We start from the raw sequence: 19,903 nt of genomic DNA on the forward strand, positions 1-19,903 counted from the left end.
GTCTATGGACACCCTACCCGGGGTTTGTTCCTGCCTTGCGCTCTGTGTTGGCTGGGATTGGCTCCAGCAGACCCACGTGACCCTTGTAGTTGGGGGGATATAGCGGGTTGGAAAATAACTGACATGACTAGATATATAACACACACTTATATAGATGTACGGAAATAAGGGCACGTTTTCCATGAGATGCCCCCTTTTTTACTTTATAAAAAATGTAACGAAATACAGAAGTCGCGTTTAATTCACACTAGCCGTGTGCTTTTTCGCTGCTTTTTACCCCATCGGAAGTAGAATAGCCCACCCGGTGATGTCAGAAGCGGGTCCCGCAGCGTTTCCTTATGCGAGCCTCCAGCTTGACTTGCTGCCCACCTGCTGCAAGTCCCCGAAAGACACTTTTTGAACGTCCGCCAAGTAAACGCCGAAAGATCGCTCGGGGTTTATTGACTGCCTGCCTGCCTGCCTGCCAGCCAGCGGGAGGGTGGAGTCGAAGCCCCTCCCACAAACAAGCTGTGACCTGAGCCACCAGGCCGTCACTTCAGCCAAACGTTGCCGCTGGTTTGTCAACGATGGGTCGACTTAAACCAATCTTTTTCTGTTTCATAGTATTTGGTTCGCTTTTTCCTCTTTCAGTGTATTTTTCTAAACATTTGGCATTCTGGGAATACGACATTCGGTGAGTTGTGAATGGTTGTTTAAAAGTTTTGAACTCAAACTTTATTATCTAATAATAATATGTAATTGGGCGCAGTAGTCTCATTTCTGGTACTTTCTTGTCAACATTTTTATTAATTTCGTTAACATGAATTTATTTGTATAATAATAACAAACGCATTTATAGCCTCGCGGAGTTAATATTCCCGTCCCGTTAACTAGGCGCTTTTCAGTTACATTTGTATTGTGCTCTATATATATATTAGATAGATTTGGCTTTTCATAATGCCTTTGCAGGACCCAGTTTAGAGGTCCATCTTCCTGGACAAGTTTACAAGAAAGGCCATAACGAAACGTTGGTGTCATTTTAACGGGTGCGGTACAGTTTTTTAATACAAAATTAAGATTTTCTCCCATTTTAATCTGTTAAGGCCTTATTTATTCTGTTTATTACCATCACACGTGATTATTATATTCTGTATTGTCACTTTACAGAGCTTCATACAGTTGGCTAGCTCTCAGTTACTGAATGTTTCGGTTTTCAGTCAGCCTGCCTTTTTAAAATTCGTATTGATAGGTTATTGCCTTAATTGATGCTCCGGTATTAAAAAGTTACCTCTCTTCCTCTTCATCTTCTTAAGATGCTTACACTGACCTGCAACGAACCATACGTGGGCTGTGCTCCTGGCAGTCCTCCGACGGCTAATTTATAATTACTTATGTTCTCTTATTTTACTTTCGTTTATTTTTTACAGTTGTAAGGTGTGAAGAAATGCTTTCAAAAATCTTTTTTTTTTGATGAACGCAATATGACCCAATTACATAGGCAGTGTTCTTAATTATGTTTTTTCTTGAACCAGGTTCTCTTTCTCAGGATTTAAAAATTAAGGTAAACCAAGTGTTTTTATCTGAGTGATGCCATAGGGAAATCAGCCACATGATTGTATTTAGACCCGTAAACGAATCCATAAGTAACTATGAATGAACGATAACAGATTTGTGAAATATCAATGGGTCCATGTGGTTAAGGTTTCGGTTTTCTTGATCTGACACTATTAAAAAAAAAAAAAAAAAAACTGCACACATAAGGTGAAACTTGCACAGATGACTCCGAATAAGACCGACAGCCCTGCTAACCGCTGCGCCTACAATCAAGAGTGAAACACAGAGTTTGGGTGGGGTTGCATTGGCATGCACTCTTCCTAAAATAAATGAATAAATAAATAAATCCCAATTTGTTTTTTTTCACCGAAAATTTTTTTAAGGCCACAATTAATGTAAATACGAGGGGCGTTCAAAAAGTTTCCGCACTTTCGCATTTTCGTTGGAGACGGTAAAGACGGTAGGAGTAGTAATTGAACATTAAAAAGATGGTACGACGCTGGGAAAATTGCATCGCAAAGGATGGCGACTATATGTAGAAAGGTGGTGTCATTTGTTTTTGAAATTCTTAAGTTTAAAAAAAGTGTGGAAACTTTTTGAACGTCCCCCGTGTATATTGGTAATCAACAAATACGATTTTTAATTCCATCCTACCTAAACAATTTTTCACCTGCACGTTCGTTATTCTTTTTCTCAAAACAAACCGCGAAACATTCTGTTCTGTTTCAGTTACGGAGTAGTTTGCACCTCAGACTCGGCTTGAAAGAGGTCACTTTGTCGGCACATGAGCAGCTCTTTTAAATGGCCGCAAAGTCACACGCGTGTACGCAATAATAATAATATGTATTTATATAGCGCCATTCCTATACGATCAAGGCGCTTCGTCTCATAAAGTAACAGTTTAACATTGGATACAGATGTTTCCTAAATAGAACAAAAGACAATAAACCAGAGTGAAATACTAAAGTCAATACTAAAAGAAAGCCTAGCAAATAACACCGTTTGTGATATTGCACACACATTCTCCTGAGCATCTGGACAGAGAGGACACTGAAAGAGGAGGCAGAATGTCGGGTTAAGTTTAAATGAAGACTGAATGTGCCGCCGGTGTCGCTGCTACCTCGCAGTTAGGAGACGTGGGTTCGCTTCCCGGGTCCTCCCTGCGTGGAGTCTGCATGTTCTCTCTGTGTCTGCGTGGGTTTCCTCCCACAGTCCAAAGACATACAGGTTAGGTGGGTTGGCGATCCTAAATTGTCCCTTGTGTGTCCTGCGGTGGGTTGGTGCCCTGCCCAGGGGTTTGTTTCCTGCCTTGCGCCCTGTGTTGGCTGGGAATGGCTCCAGCAGACCCCCGTGATCCTGTGTTAGGATATAATGGGTTGGATGATGGATGATGGATGGATGAATGTGCCGCTTGTATAATCCGCAGGGCGACAGTGCGAGCAAACCTCAATGACATGTGTCACACTTTGTGACAAACTGCAAGAAAATGTGTCTATGGTGAAGTAAATTTTACAACAATTAAACGTGTGCCAAGTTTCCATTGCGGTCATGCGAGGAATTAACCCAGGAGAAGAAATATTGAGGAAATGCCCCGTATAATGTCCGTTGGACAGGTCAAAGAAAAAAACGTGTAAATGCACAGTTCAAAACAAACATCTGACACCCGCTACAGAGACGCGGGGATTATTTATTCAGGCAGTCCCCGGGTTACGTCCGAGATAGGGACTGTAGGTTTGTACTTACAGTGCATCCGGAAAGTATTCACAGCACATCACTTTTTCCACATTTTGTTTTGTTACAGCCTTATTCCAAAATGGATTAAATTCATTTTTTTCCTCAGAATTCTACACAGAACACCCCATAATGACAACGTGAAAAAAGTTTACTTGAGGTTTTTGCAAATTTATTAAAAATAAAAAAACTGAGAAAGCACATGTACATAAGTATTCCCAGCCTTTGCCATGAAGCTCCAAATTGAGCTTGGGTGCATCCTGTTTCCCCTGATCATCCTTGAGATGTTTCTGCAGCTTCATTGGAGTCCACCTGTGGTAAATTCAGTTGATGTGACATGATTTGGAAGGGCACACACCTGTCTATAGAAGGTCCCACAGTTGACAGTTCATGTCAGAGCACAAACCAAGCATGAAGTCAAAGGAATTGTCTGTAGACCTCCGAGACAGGATTGTCTCGAGGCACAAATCTGGGGAAGGTTACAGAAAATTTTCTGCTGCTTTGAAGGTCCCAATGAGCACAGTGGCCTCCATCATCCGTAAGTGGAAGAAGTTTGAAACCTCCAGGACTCTTTCTAGAGCTGGCCGGCCATCTCAACTGAGTGATCGGTGGAGAAGGGCCTTAGTCAGCGAGGTGACCAAGAACCCGATGGTCACTCTGTCAGAGCTCCAGAGGTCTTCTATGGAGAGAGAAGAACCTTCCAGAAGGACAACCATCTCTGCAGCAATCCACCAATCAGGCCTGTATGGTAGAGTGGCCAGACGGAAGCCACTCCTTAGTAAAAGGCACATGGCAGCCCGCCTGGAGTTTACCAAAAGGCACCTGAAGGACTCTCAGACCATGAGAAACAAAATTCTCTGGTCTGATGAGACAAAGATTGAACTCTTTGGTGTGAATGCCAGGCGTCACATTTGGAGTAAACCAGGCACCGCTCATCACCAGGCCAATACCATCCCTACAGTGAAGCATGGTGGTGGCAGCATCATGCTGTGGGGATGGAACTGGGAGACTAGTCAGGATAAAGGGACAAGATGACTGCAGCGATGTACAGAGACATCCTGGATGAAAACCTGCTCCAGAGCGCTCTTGACCTCAGACTGGGGCGATGGTTCATCTTTCAGCCGGACAACGACCCTAAGCACACAGCCAAGATATCAAAGGAGTGGCTTCAGGACAACTCTGTGAATGTCCTTGAGTGGCCCAGCCAGAGCCCAGACTTGAATCTGATTGAACATCTCTGGAGAGATCTTAAAATGGCTATGCACCAACACTTCCCATCCAACCTGACGGAGCTTGAGAGGTGCTGCAAAGAGGAATGGGCGAAACTGGCCAAGGATAGGTGTGCCAAGCTTGTGGCATCATATTCAAAAAGACTTGAGGCTGTAATTGCTGCCAAAGGTGCATCGACAAAGTATTGAGCAAAGGCTGTGAATACTTCTGTACATGGGATTTCTCAGTTTTTTTATTTTTAATAAATCTGCAAAAACCTCAAGTAAACTTTTTTCACGTTGTCATTATGGGATGTTGTGTGTAGAACTCTGAGGAAACAAATGAATTTAATCCATTTTGGAATAAGGCTGTAACATAATAAAATGTGGAAAAAGTGATGCGCTGTGAATACTCTCCGGATGCACTGTAAGTTGAGTTTGTATGCAAGTCGGAACAGGTACATTATTTTAATAAATGCTATTATTGACCGACTGTAACCAAGTGCTCTGCCAATGAATGATGGAGTTTCACTTCCCTCTGACTTTTTTATTATTTCTACTTTATCGTGATGGTTTTTCTCTTCTTTACTGTCTCACCAGCACTTGCATCAGATTTGTGTTTCAGAGACATTGTTGAAGGGTGAAGACAAAAGGTTAAGATGAGCTCTTCTGCACAGCACTATACATGCTATCACAGCAGAAAGGCACCCGTCGTCAACACGTCTGATGTACTGACATGAGACAACTTCCTGCTATGTGCGTAACAGTACAAGCAGGCTTGCTACTGAGAATGAATGGCGGCATCGACGGGCGGTTCATCACCAGCCCACCTCACAGTCACCTCCACTACAGTATGCCACCTGCAGCGTCCGCCCACCGAGAACGAACACGACTGCGGCCAAAGGCGGGTAGTTAATCGCCCCCATTCAATAGGAAACTATCTGATGCACACTACAATACTACCCCCGCCACCCCATTTACCCTCAGTGGCCTCCGTTCAGCCACAACTGGGTCACCGCTTGCAACATCTCCAGCCGCCCACCGAGAACGAACGGGGCAGTCGTGTGTGGTGGGTGGAGAGTGAAACGCTAGCCTGGGAGCCACCCGAGGGATACTACACTGCACGGGCAGTGCAATCGCCCCCCTCCGTCCAGCCACCGCTTGCAGTGTCCCCAGGCCGAAGATGATGGAGCAACAGTTACTGAGGTGCATGCGTCACAGCTGCAGCCCTGTTTGTATGTCGTAGGTCGGATATCCATAACCTGGGGACTACCTGTACAAACAAAATGGGGACAGGAAATTGGAAATTGAAACAAAGGACGTGATCTCTTCGATGGGAACAAAGGAACTGACGTCATCAGAACTGTAACAGGAGCGGAAGTGTAGCCAAGGCCATTTTGAGTGCTTGAACAGGTAAGGGTAGTTTTATTTTTCTTCCTTGTGGCTGAGAAAAAAGACAGAGAAGCATTAGTACCATTCAAAAACCCCTTATTGCGTGATGTTTGCCTTCCCTTTGGGCTTGTTGGCTGCCTCCTAATCGCGCATGTGTGACTATCTATATATATATATATATATATATATATATATATATAACAAAAGACAAGGCCATTCTGTGGTTTTGATTCAGAACTGAGAGACCTTGAAAAGTTTAATAAATGGTGAATACACAGGCCTCAAACTACCGAGTCCACAGGTTTGATAGCAGGAACTAAGAGAAACTGAAACTGACATGTGGGGTGTGTAATGGAGGTGTCAGAAATAGAGAAGTGGCTCCTGGAAATTGGGGGAAGTCCAAAGCGATGCCGCTGACAGGCCTCAGAATGTCTCCAGTTGCTGAATCTGTTGAAGACTTCAGACTGTCTCACTTGCAGTTGGACTCCTATTGATAAAAACGGTAGCTCTGCGCATTCACGTGTGTTTTTTCCAACTAGTTCAGCAAAAGGCAAGCAGTCCTTTTAAGGATAACGAGCCACCTCAAAGAGCCATGTAAAGAGCTGAGAATCCATCCATTGTGGCTTTCTTCACCGATGCTACAATACATAATAACACAAGTCTACGGGTCATCTTACCTTGTAAAAAAGTGAATGTCTCTGTCTGAGCCAGCAAAACCGTGAATGCCAAACTGCTGCTCCATTCTAAGGGTCTCAATTCGTTTCCTCAGCTAGAGGAGCTCCTCTCGGAGAGACATGGATTCATCAAGTGCCAGGTCGACAACTGCTGGATCCGGAGCCGAAGCGTAGTCGTGGTCCTCAAGTATTTTATCATCCTCCACGTTGTCCGGTGTGTCATCCTCTTTCTCCTCTCCCAAACTCCCAGTCTTGAAAGTGGAATGAAGAAATTGTTACACTCAAACAATGCAGGAACCACTCACTTCTTCAACTGCTTGCGAAAATCCTCTTTTTTTTAAAAACGCCGGCTACAAACCCGAGTATGGGAGCTAACCGTAATGCTCTCTCTCCAGATAGCGACGATCCATTTAGATCAGGTTTCCATATTGGAGGGAAATGCATGAAAAAATAAGTACCTCGTTGTACTTACTGGAAGCTTGGTAGAAACGTACACAACAATGTTCTGTTGCGGAGCTCTCTGTACGCTGAAACTTAAACGTCTTTTTCTTGGACATTCTCGCCATTAACAAAACGAACAACGGAAGTGACTGAGCAGGCTGAGATTTCACCAGAAATACACACAACCCACTCTTAGCACTTGGTCTGGCCAGGGAGATCCGCCCGTGAGGGGCTGCTGGGCCAGGAAAACACGCCCCTGTCAGGCTGGCGACCATAAGGGGCAGAGTCAGATTGCCCTCACTGGGTGTCTTCTCTGTACCATGAAAGGAAAGGAAGAGAAGATGTGATTAGCATCGGCACCCCCTCTTGTCCCGGAGAAAGGGCAGATGGATAGTGAGACTGGTAGACAAGAAGTCAAGGACAGCTTTCAAAAGAGATACAAGCTGAACTCCAAGGTCAAGGTCCATTAGTGTCTGATCACACGAGACATCGGTTTTTGAGTAACAGTGGGCTCAATGGAAGAAGACCCAGGAGGACCCCACTGATGGACGAAAACATGGAGGAGGCTTGGTTACATTTTGGGGCTGTTTTTCTGCGTCTGGCACTGGAGGCCTTGAGTCTGTGCAGGAAACGATGAAATCTCAAGACTGTCGAGACATTCTGGAGAGAAACGTCCTGTCCAGTGTCGGAAAGCTCTGTCCGAGTCGCAATCCATGGGTCTTCCAACAGAATGGCTAAGAACAAAGCATCGGGCTGTCCCGAAGTGCACTTCCATGAGCCCTAATTTGAATCCTATCCATGGAGAGAACTGAGAAACGCAGTCTGGAGACGGAAGCCCTCCTCTCAAAGCTGACACGGATGGAGCCGTTTGCTCCGGACGAGTCAGCCAGACGACCTTTGGACAAGTGCAGAAGTCTCATGGAGAGCTCCAGGAATTGCTTCTTTGCAGTGATTGCAAAATCTAATGGTTTTGCAACAACATATTAGTTTAAGGGTCCCATCATGTTAATCCATGCCATCTTCATTTGTGTTATGGTTTGAAACATTCTATGACCTCAAGACTCAAAAGCAAAGTTAAATATTGAATAAACAATTATCGGTGCCAATGGCTTTAGCCAGTTCCAAGTTATTTCAAGAGACAATTATGGGTGGTTCTTTAATATATGTATTAAAATATATATGTAATGTCTCATTGCCTCATTGATGTCAGCCTATTACTCTTTATTACAGGTGAAAGTTCAAGCCTCTGGGCTAAAGTGTATGGCAGGTGTACACAGCAGGAGTCTCATGCAGGTTTTATTTTTTTCTTCTTTCTTGCTTAACTGGTTATGAGATGATAAATTTCATTTTACTTTCATTTTAAATGTCACTGAACTGACTAAGTGCCTAATTAGCAAATGCCATGGGCGGCTACAACGTTCTTTCCGCCTCAATCTGTTCTTTAACTGCCCCCTGCAGGCTGAAATGACTATTTACGATTACTGATGAAGTGTCTGTAAATGGAGACAAACCATCAGTCGGCTTCAGTGGCAAAAGTCTTTGTGTGTCCTACAATCTTGGACGTCTGTAAAGGTGAAAGTGCATGAAAGAAGGGAGCGATTTCCTTTGTTAAACTGCCTTAATAGTAAGCCTTGGAGGTAGAAAATGGCGCCAATCTGCTCCTGGTAACCACCACATTCAAATGACTATGCCACCTAGTGAACGCATCATGCACTACACAAACTGAAAAACTTTTGCCTTTTCCAAACGTACCCTAGAAATCATTAAAATTGATGAGCGCTTCTACTTCCCAGAATAACCAAGGACAGTACAAAGGTTCTAAAAGTTTTTAATATTTATTGGACAGCTTAAAATAAATTAGACCTCTTTAATAAAATGAACCAAAAGTGTTTGTCAATCCTGCTATCTTGATTTTTATACCTGATGTCTCCCTTTACTCCTTTAAAGAATCCGAATAATCCTTTGGCAGCCATTTCAACAGTTCCATCAAAGTTGGCAAAAACAAATGAAAAGTAAAAGGAGACTTCTGCACTCTCCATGGACTGAATTCTGCATAAAAGCAACGGTTGACTAACACAGAGCTTTGGCGTCTTTATTTATCTCCACCTACTGTTAGCAACAGTGACGTGCGGTGAGGTTCATGGCTGGTGAGGCACTGACTCCTTCAGAGTGAGATTTACAAATATATGAACCCAAAAGAGTAGCTTCTTCACTATTCAATTGGCAGCAGGCGCACCGACTATTGGTTATGTTTCATATCTCATCAGCATTTTTTACACACACATCGGTAAGGTACACATTTGGCTAAGAAAGAACAAACATTAATGCAAACATTATTTTGGCGACAGGCAGTGCCAATTACATGCATCTGCCCCGAGCGTGAGGGAGAGCGCAGTCCGAGGTGAGGGGAGGCTCGTCTCTGCCGTGCCTCATGTTTTTCCTCTGTATTTGAAAGGGAAATGCGGCAATTCAGCGATTTTTTTTGACTATAAAAATGATGAAAATTATTGGAATCATACAGAAAACAAATCTATAGCACAGACCAGTGGACAAATATGTTTTATGTTATTAGTTTTTTTACTTTTCATGATGACAAGTGAGGCTTTTTCTCACTTGCCTCCCCTGACCGCATGTCCCTAGTTAGTGAGTGCTCATCCAGTTTAGCTCCTCGTCTTTTAATCACATCGAATGCGCCATGGCCATAAAAAAGACCATCCACTCTGAGAAGGAGGATTATTTAAAATAACAACTACCAGCTTTCCTTAAAAGAGTACATGCTGATAATAATGTTCCAACGATTCTTATCCAGCCTCTCTTAAGCACTTCTCAAGCTAGGATCACGTGACACAACTTTAAGGTGGAAGGGAGATCAGACTTAATGACCGTTGGTCTCGTCATTTGAACATGTCGATATACATGACTAGAATTTGCAGGGTATGTCAATGTTGACAGCTCTGCACAGTTTTACAGTTCCAAAACATTTTGCGAGCTCACTCCATTTTCTAACAGGCAAGAACGCTCTGCCTGAAGGAGCCGTTGTCCATGTGAAGACTTTAAGTATGGCGATGTCACCTGCAATCTTTACTTTGCTTTTTTCATTAGAAAACCTAAAACACAAGACAACAGACAGAAGGGTCCAGGAAACCTGTGTTCCTTGTTCCTCGTAGCTGCATTGTACTTCTACTGTAGGTTTGTTCATAGGCTGTCAATTCTCACATGTAAAATTGTCAGCAAATTGAGGCTTGCCTGTTTCGCTCCTCACTACTGCCAGTCTGTAGAACCTTGCGATGCTCTCAGAGAATTCATCAGACAGGGCTTTCAGTGCAGCACCACTCACGTGTCACTCTAGCATTGTCCCAGCATTCTCAACAAAGTGTCATTCTTCAGTTTCGCCAGAGCCTCAGTACTTGACATTGCCATGACCAGGGTTGTGCTTTTAATTTTTTCCATCAGATTGCAGTTCCTGGAGTTAAGAAGGGCAAGGTTTCCATTCATAATATTTATTTTGCAATCCCAAGGCAACACACCACGAGGTGCTCTTTCTCTGTTTTTGAACGTGGCACAAGTTCTGTTATTGTGTACAACCAAACAACCCTGCAGACATTAAAAATAATCCATCCATTTTCCAACCCATTGAATCTGAACACAGAGTCACAGGGCTCTGCTGGAGCCAATCCTAGCCAACACTGGGTGCAAGGCAGGGACCAATCCACCGCAGGACACATACACCCACATCCACACACTATGGACAATTTAGAGCTCCCAATCCACCTAACCTGCATGTCTTTGGACTGTGGGAGGAAACCGGAGTACCTGGAGGAAACCCACGCAGACACGGGGAGAACATGCAAACTCCATGCAGGGAGGACCCGGGAAGCGAACCCGAGTCTCCTAACTGCGAGGCAGCAGCGCTACCGTAATATTTCAGAAAATATTGTTTGTAATTCTATGCACAGACAAAACAGTAACTAACATCAGCAGACCCGGGAAAGGAGAGGAGGGTGAGGGGACGATAACAACCATTAGCAGACCTAGCAAAGGTGAGGAAGGCAAGGAGGTGATGTCATAATCGGCTGTGGTGGCACCTGAATCAGCCTCCGATCCCTTCAAACAGATGTCTGAGGAGAGCTGAATCCATCATCTGCTCTCTCCAGCTCATCCCCTGTTTTCTCTTCTGCCTTCTGGGAAGTGCTACCCAAGCCTCACCACCTGCTCCACCCACTTCAGGAGCAGCTCCTTTGTCAATGCCATAAGGTCTCACTGAATGTCCAGTAACCTGATCCTACCTACCCTTCACTGTGCTGTACCCTCCTGCTGGTACGATTTTATTTGAAATCGTACTGAACATTCCTTTTTTCATATTTATTATTAGCAAAATACCCGCACTTCGCAGCGGAGAAGTAGTGTGTTAAGGAATTAATGAAAAAGAAAAGGAAACATTTTGAAAATAACGTAACATGATTGTCAATGTAATTGTTTATACATATACATACACACAAATACATACACACACATATATAAACATATACAGTATATACATACATATCTATATATACACTACATATATCTTTATATACACTACATATATATATATATATAGTCTTTGGGGTGTGAGCAACTGTTGCTGGGGGTGCCAGAATCCATCAAGGAAGAAAAATGAAAAACATTATTTGTACAAAATCTTAATTTATTTATCCATTCCTAAATAATTAAATGGGCAGGCTATTTCGTATCAGTGCAATACGCTGCTTGTTAAAACGGATGACTCCCACTCTTCCGTGCAAGTCTTCATGGATATTATGAACTATCGTATCTGTTCAAGTTCTATTTAAATTTTAAATAGAAGGAATTTTTATTTAGTCAACTGAAACATCTTTGGTAGGAATGCAAGTTAAATGTAGGCATCATTGCATAAATTTTTCTTCATCATAGAAATGTAAAGAGTAAATTCGCCTTACATTCCAACCAAAGATATTTGTGTCGATTAAATAGAACTTGAAAAGATATATTTTTTTGAATGTGATTGCGCAATTCAGCTCGAGTTGACATACACTACATCGAGCCCGCGTGCTATTGTGGTTTCGTCTGCGTGCCTCAATAAGTCACCCTCCCCTCGTTCATCTAATGATTACACTGAGTATGGCTTTACCAAAACAATCATTGATGGCGAATAAAGTATCCATTATTCATAAAGCTTCAATTGATGATCTGTCTTTCAGCGTTAACCCCATATTTTTTCATACGTCTCAAACCAAGGGGATGTGAGGGTAAAATGAATCAGGAAGCGCTGATATATATGTATGTGTGTGTATACTGTATGTGTGTGTGTATGTGTGTGTGTGTGTGTGTGTGTGTGTGTGTATATACAGTGTATATATATAGAAATAGTTTTACTGTGAAATAATGCAAAGAGTACGCGACACGTTTCGCCCTAATTTTGGGGTCCTCAGGCGTACACACTCAGTGCACCCCCTCTCGGGAATCGAACCTCAGAAGTCGGCGCTAGAGGCGAAGCCTCTTCCATTGCGCCACGGAGTGTGGTTTGTCTATTTGAGAGAAAATTGAACATTTAAAAATAACGTAACATGATTGTCAATATACAGTAATTGTTTTGTGAGTGTTATGAGTGTTGCTGTCATCAAGGATTTGATTATCATTATTTCTTTCAATCAGGTTCGTATTTGTAGGATGTGTTGTGTTCAAGTTACATTCCGTGTTTGTCAATTGTTGTAAAGATGACAGGTTTCATTCATCGATTCGTTTCTTACTGCATCAATAAACCGCTCGTCTTCATCTTTATCTGAGACGTGACACACTGCATGCACAGGTTTCTTTTTTTTTTACACGGTCTTCCTTTAGCGGGACATTGACTTTTTCCACCATGTGCTTTGTTTCCGCAGTAGCTGCACTTATGAATATGTTTGCATGTGTCACACGCTTCATATGTTTTTGCTGCCTTTTCAATTGTGTAATTCGGTTTTTGTTCAGCACTCTTTGGAACTGTTGCTTTTTATCTGTGCACTGCGTCAGTTCACGTGAGCTGCTTGGTGTACATGCATCGAAGGTTCCCAGCTGTCCTGGTGCCATCTCGTGCGATGTCCACGGCTATATTTAATGTTAGCTAAGACCCGGCACTTAAACGTTTCTCTCGCAGTTTCGCCGAGTTTGTACCAAACACCACCCTGACCATCTCATCTTCATCTGCATAAGCACAGTCCTTCACCCGTGAATATTTAGCGGCAGTGTTTCTATTGGATTGCCGCTGATGGACGGCCTTATATGGGCAGGCACTAAATTACGTGGGAGGCGTAACTCCACCTTGTTTGGCTTCTAGTCACTGCCATTTTTGGAATAATTTTGTGGATGGTTGCCTTGATGATGCTAGGCTAGATGACCAGGAAAATGTGACACATGACGTTGTGACAGTTTAAAAGTTGGCGTTGGGCTTTTTCTGACTCTCCAAGATTTTAATCACGAAGTAAAATACCTTTGCTGCTTCTTGTTCATTTTGAATTTACTAATTATTACAGCTCTTTGACTTTGAATTACATCTAATGTTTCCTTTATGACTCCAGATATGCATAATCTTTTTTTGGCTTACGGCTAACCACTCTGATTTTTGACAACAATTCTGACAGCAGGATTGGAAAGCGGCCAATAAAGAAAATGGAGGAAGAGATTAAAAGCTTAGTCGGTTATTCAGACCTGACAAATGAGTGATCTCAGGCTGGGAGTGAGCTGAGCTTCTTCTGTTTCCTTTGAAAAGTGTTTTTGAGACCCTGTGGAAGAACACAAACAGAAAGATCGGTGTGGCTATGATCAAAGACCTGACATGTTCTACGAATGGCTTGGTGGGGTCTTTCATCTTAACGGCGGTTTTATCTTGGTAGAGTAATATATTGCTCTACTTTCCCCTTTTGTATTATTAATGTGTAGCCTTTGTCAGAATGCCTATTCTCACAGACTTACCACTGTTTATAAGGTATTATAGTATATAACTTCTCCCCACCTTCCCTTCTATATTTATAACCTTAGGCAATTAGATATAGTAAAAAGACAAGCAGGAGTTAAGTCGCACATAAAATGATGTAATATTAATAATAGTCATAAATAATAACAATATACAAAGTACATTTGAATATTGGCAACCATACAACCTGATAAATGGTGATGTGTAGTTCACCCGGCACACAGACTTGTTAGTTATTTAAAATGTCTCTATTAAGGCATCATTGGTGCTCGGCTTTCTTCAGAACAGGCCTCAAGCCTCTTTAATATGGCTGCTGAGCTGTTCTCTTCATTCTTCATCAGATGTTAGTAAGAGAGAGTGATAGTGTGAGGTTAAGAAAATTTATAGATGTTCTGTCCAACCCCTAAAGCCAATAGGGCATCAAAGTACAGTGGAACCTCGGTTCACAAACGTCTCTGAACACGTACAAATCGGTTTACGACCAAAAAGTCCGCCAAACTTTTGCATCTGTTCACGACCACACACTCGGGTGATGAACAAGCCAGTTTCCCCAAAGATTTCCCGCACGTGTTCAGTCTGTCCCTGTGCAGTGAGCGAGAGAGAGACACACACACACTCACTCACACACACACACACACACACACACACACACACATGTGCAAGCAAGAGAGAGAGACAGAAGGCTGGACGCATAAGGCAGTTAGAGAATGCACCAGGCTTGTTTTTAAAGAGACTGTTACGAGCATTGTTTTATCCTGTTTTAACTTTTTTCTATTGGATATGAACCTCCACTTCTGTTTACAGCGATCGGTTCGTAGCGTGCATTGTTGAAATGTTACTTTTCTTGGTGGTTTATTAAATTATGGATTTTTCAAATGTTCATTTTTTTCCCTGTGCATTAAAAAAAAGTGTTTCTAGCGAGCGGTTCGTAGCGTTGTAGTGCGAACTCTTGCACTGTTAGTTTTCTCTGTTGTTCAAGGTTTTCTCAGTGTTATTCAGTGTTTTTACATTTAGTTTACTATTACGCTGTGCATTCTATGGTATTATTAACTATATTTGTGCTTAAAAATCTTAAAAAAAATATATTTACATACAGTTCGTACAGTCTGGAATGGATTAATTGTATTTACTGTACATACAATCCTATGGGTGAAATTACTTCGGTTCATGACCAAATCAGTTTATGACCAGAGTTTTGGAACGAATTATGGGCGTGAACCGAGGTTCCACTGTACTTAAAGGCCGATGAGACAAACCAATTCCAAACAGCCATACCTCAGACCAACGAGGAAATAGAACATCTTAATACCTGCCGTCCCCCAAAACCATTTGTTGAGCTAAAGTTTTCCAGTTAGGCAACCTGGCTTCCTTGCGGGGGGGTTGAAAGACTCTAGCAGAGAAACACCCATGCCAAGCACCACCTTCCCTCAACTCTGTCGTAAAATTCAGAGAGACTCAGTCGTAAAGGGGGGGGCAAACACGAATGCCTCTCACCAAAGTAACACTAAATTACATTGCTTTGCCTAAATTACAAATAAAGACATACAAAATATTTATCAAGTTATATGCAAAATCTCACATCACAACAACGACTCAAACAGGCTTTTTGAAATGGTCTGCGAGCCGTCTCCCCGTTACCACAATATTGAGGGCTTGACACTTCCTACAAGAAATTTAGTCAATAAAATGTTTAGACTGGCAAGAGGCCCATTGTTAAACACTGAATTGACCCGAGGGATCAGATACAAAAGTTATTGGTGGTGACATATTTGCAAATGGCACAGTGGCTCCTGTCAAAGCTCAAAGTGCCTGGAGAACAATGGGGCTCTCCTCTGTGAAGTGAGCTGTGAATGTGAAGTTTGCAAAGCTTAGACAGTTGATGAAAGAAGATCAAGGGAGGGTGAGGAAAAATAAAGCCTCCCGTGGAAGGATCAGCCAGCAAAATCAGGAATTTTCATTTGATGTTACGTTTGGGAGAAATGGAGTGTTGGGTTGAAACGGGAGGATCAGAAAGTTGCAGGTTTCATTGTTGAGGTTCCTCTTAGTGTGGGGTTTTATGATTTCTTCTGTTGGTTTGATTGAGGCGCAGTGGTAGCGAGTTAGGAGACCTGTGGGTTCGTTTCCCGGGTCCTCCCTGCATGGAGTTTGCATGTTCTCCCCGTGTCTGCGTGGGTTTCCTCCCACAGTCCAAAGACATGCAGGTTAGGTGGACTGGCAATTCTAAATTGGCCCTAGTGTGTGCTGGGTGTGTTTGTCTGTGTCCTGCGGTGGGTTGGCACCCTGCTTGGGATTGGTTCCTGCCTTGTGCCCTGTGTTGGCTGGGATTGGCTCCAGCAGACCCCCGTGACCCTGTGTTCGGATTCAGCGGGTTGGAAAATGGATGGATGGATGGGTTTGATTGAGGGCTCTGTCCACATTATGAGGAAGGTATTGTGGAATATAGAGGGCGCTCTATAACCCTCAGGTAAAAGTCCAAATTATTATTTATTATAATAATAGTGCACCTCCACTCCACAATACTCCAATAAATCAATAAATATTATAATAACCACTAACAAATCCTCCACTCCTCTCATCAGCTCTGTCTCACTCCCTCCCAACTCCGGCTCTGCCTGCTGGGTTTCCCACAGTCCTTTAAATAGTCCTTGACCTGGAAGTGTTCCTTCTCCGAGTCAAAACACCTTCCTCAGGTATCCCAGAAGTACTGCGGGTTTCCGACCTCGTGACTCCTAAGTACGTCCGGGTTAACGTCACCATAATAGTCCCCGGGTTCTTGGTGAGCTCCCCCTGGCGGCACCCACGGCACCCAACAGGGCTGAAGAACCAGACTCCATGTCCCATGCTGCTCTGCGGGAATCCTGGGAACCATTTCTGTCCAGGGGAACTGCCATCAAGCGTCCCGGGGGATGTAGTGTCCTAAAAAGGCTCTCTCTCTTAGTTGAGGGCTGTCCTGGCCAGACTGAAACGCCGACTGTCCCACACAGTATCCACTATCGTCAAAGTAGCTCCTCACTCTGTGTGCTTCATTACTAAAGTCAACCTCATCAATGTGGAGGTGGTGAAGGAACTGCAAAAGAGGTAGGGAGGTTTCAATATGCCAGGGATGGAGAAGGTAACTGCCTGAGTCAGTTGACTTTTAATAAAGAGAAGTTTTAAGTCCTGGAAAGCTGATAGAAACACTGATGTCTGAAAATGGTAGAGCTGTGGTGGAAACGTCAACTGTAAACCTGAGGGATGAATAGAAATTGATGAAAATTGATTTCTACCTTCTGGAGAAAGAAGCAGCACCAACACCATTGTCAATATATTTTTTGTACAGGTCTGGTACAAAGCCTAGGTAGGAAGGATGAAGATGTTGGCATAGCTGTGTTCTGTTCTAGTGACCATTGCAACTCCACAGACTTGGTGAAAAAAATGACTTATCAAAAGAGAAGGCACTGAGACTAAGAAGCAGTTCTGTCAGTCTGATGAGGGTGTTCATGGGGGGATCCTGAACTGGACATCTGTTGAATGCTGGTCTGAGGGCAATGAGACCTTCTTCATGAAGAATGACCATGTACAAAGAAATGATGTCCATGGTAAAGCAAAAGCAGTCAAAACCGGGAAACCTAAAGCTGTCAAGGAACTGATGAGCATGGTCAGTGTCTTTTAAGTATGAAGGGAGAACTTCAACCAGTGTTTTCATTAAGCTTGTTGAGGAAAGCTGAAATATGAGGGGTGGGACAGTTGCACGCAGGAACAATATGGTGCCCAGGATCGTGTGGATTTTGGCTAGAAGTTAAAATTGAAATATCTCTGGGTTTTCAACAAAGATGTGGTTAGCCCTGGGGGATCATTTCTTTCTGCTGATGAGACAGGAGTTTAATTACAGTCTTCCCGGTTGCCATCTCCATTTGCTCCGAGACCATTCCATGCCATTTTCTGATTCCATTCTTTTTCAAAACTGCTGTCGCCCTCCACAAGCAATACAGATATTGACAGGAGCGATTCGTTTGTTTTAAGTATGTTAAATGTTTATCAATATCATGTGGACTCTGTTTTATTTCAGAAACACAAAGTCTGCAGCTGTAAAGACTGCTGTGAAAAAGAGAATGGTCTGCATTGAAGTAGATGAGGAAGTGTTTCTCAAAAATATTGGCCTTTTCCTACAAACTCCCGAGGAGCTAGCAAACCAGACATCAAAGACCCAGGACATGGCCGCAAAGGCAGGTCTTGACATTCAGCAAAGCCAACTTCAAGGAAACACTTCTCAGAGCAATCAAACAACAACGAGAAAGCCGTACAACCCAAAGGATTTCAGCCAGTACCCTGTGTGGCCAGACGAAGATGAGTATCATCGGGACCCCATGGAAGAAAGGAAGGTAAGAACTTCATGTTTGACTTTTCTTGTCCAAGATGTCCCTACTGCTCAAACAATCAAGTGTCCCACAGGTAATGCTGGAAGCTCTCTGACAAGCAGATGAAAGTTGCTGGGAAATGCCGGTAGGGTTCAAGTCAAACATCTGACCCGTTGAAGCTAATTCTGGACTTTGCTCCTCAGGTTGTGCTAATTTGTGACAAAGCCAATGCCATTCGTTTCTTGAGCATGTTGAGTTTACATTATTAATATTGAGCACTTTGTTTTTTCACAGACCTGTCCGGTCAGTTTAAGAAAATCAAATGTTGACTGGTTTAAGAAAGCATTTATTCCCGATGTTGGGATTTTTATGCACAAAGAGCATTTCAGTGAACCGGAGTGGAAGAGGCTGGAAAAGTTCAACCCTCCCTATGGATGGATGGGGACCAACTACCAAGGTGAGTCACTGTTTTTGGATATCATGATTGGTGTTCTTAATTCATTTTTATTCAATTTCCTGAAGAGTTCCTGGGACGACTTGATGGCTTTTCTGAGGTTGTTGAGGTTGAGGAACTTGATACAAATATTTATTTTGTGACATCGGCACAGCGACCGTATATACGGTCATATTATGTGTTTGGATAATGACTGGTTCTCGGTATTTTCGTTCTCGTTTTCCTGACTTACTGATTCTTGTCTCCCATTTCTGGCTTGATGAAAATTTGGTTTGTCTCTTTGATTTTAACACTCTTTTGGTTTTTATTTCATCTTCCCATCCTGAAATAAGACATCACTAGCCAACCCGCGGCGTACCATACGCCGCATAATCAGGCCGGTTTTTAATGATTTTTAAGCACAGGGAGAAAATTAACATTTGAAAAATTGGTAATGTAATAAATCAGCAAGAAAAGCAACATTGTAACAATGCATGGAACGAACCAACACACAATCATCCGTGACTGAAAACTGGCGGACCCTCATCGCGCCTTCCCCTGCCAGACGGAGGGATACGAGTGCACTGCGCTCAGGCGCGGAGTGTGGAACGGCAGGAGAGGAGAAGGACGTCCATTCAGCTCTGTCCGTCATGCTAGTCTGCTGATTTCCCGTTCAGTATGCACTGCCCGCTCATGTGCCCACCTCCAACTCGTCACTTGAGTCGTTGTCGTCTTTACACAGTCCAGATGCACCTGTGACTCACGTAGGCTTTTCATTGCTCTGTGCGGTTTTGGCTGCTTTTCTAAATATAATCCACCAAGACACCCGACCACGGCAGTAGCGAGGTGGGAGGGGGGTGTGCACAAAGGGTAGGGACGTAACCAGTGGGAGCGTATGAGGCGCACTTAGTGGGAATTCCACAGTTTGCAGCCCAAATGGGGTTCAACGGCTTACCCACGCCTCCATGTGCCGGGTAGACACACGCTCAATGTTATGCATAATTATTTATTGATGGTTGAACACTTCTGGAAAGACACAGTTGTCTAAAAAGGGAGGGTTTGAGGATACAACAGAAAGTAAATGAAAAGAAGGAACTCTGGAGAGAGCAAAATATAATTGTCCGTTAGTGAAGAAGACGCATGTTTATCGCGGATGCGAATTGCTGTATGTAGCGTGTAAAACA

The 19,903-nt window shown here is 43.2% G+C and overlaps 1 protein-coding gene across 2 annotated transcripts in view; it reads left to right on the forward strand.

Annotated features, from left to right (window-relative positions):
• The first annotated feature begins 557 nt into the window (after positions 1-557).
• LOC120517796 (alpha-N-acetylgalactosaminide alpha-2,6-sialyltransferase 1-like) overlaps positions 558-19,903 on the forward strand; it is a 38,160-nt gene continuing 18,814 nt past the window's right edge. Inside the window, exons 1-3 of one of the 2 annotated variants that reach the window (XM_039740286.1) lie at positions 558-673; positions 17,998-18,310; positions 18,581-18,743. In XM_039740286.1, the coding sequence (XP_039596220.1) occupies positions 567-673; positions 17,998-18,310; positions 18,581-18,743 (583 nt within the window). In that variant the 5' untranslated portion in view covers positions 558-566. Of the gene's footprint in view, positions 674-5,727; positions 5,886-17,997; positions 18,311-18,580; positions 18,744-19,903 lie in introns of those variants that run through there. The other variant, XM_039740287.1, reaches the window with a different exon arrangement.

This window comes from Polypterus senegalus, chromosome 17, assembly GCF_016835505.1.
Source record: "Polypterus senegalus isolate Bchr_013 chromosome 17, ASM1683550v1, whole genome shotgun sequence".
NCBI lineage: Eukaryota > Metazoa > Chordata > Cladistia > Polypteriformes > Polypteridae > Polypterus > Polypterus senegalus.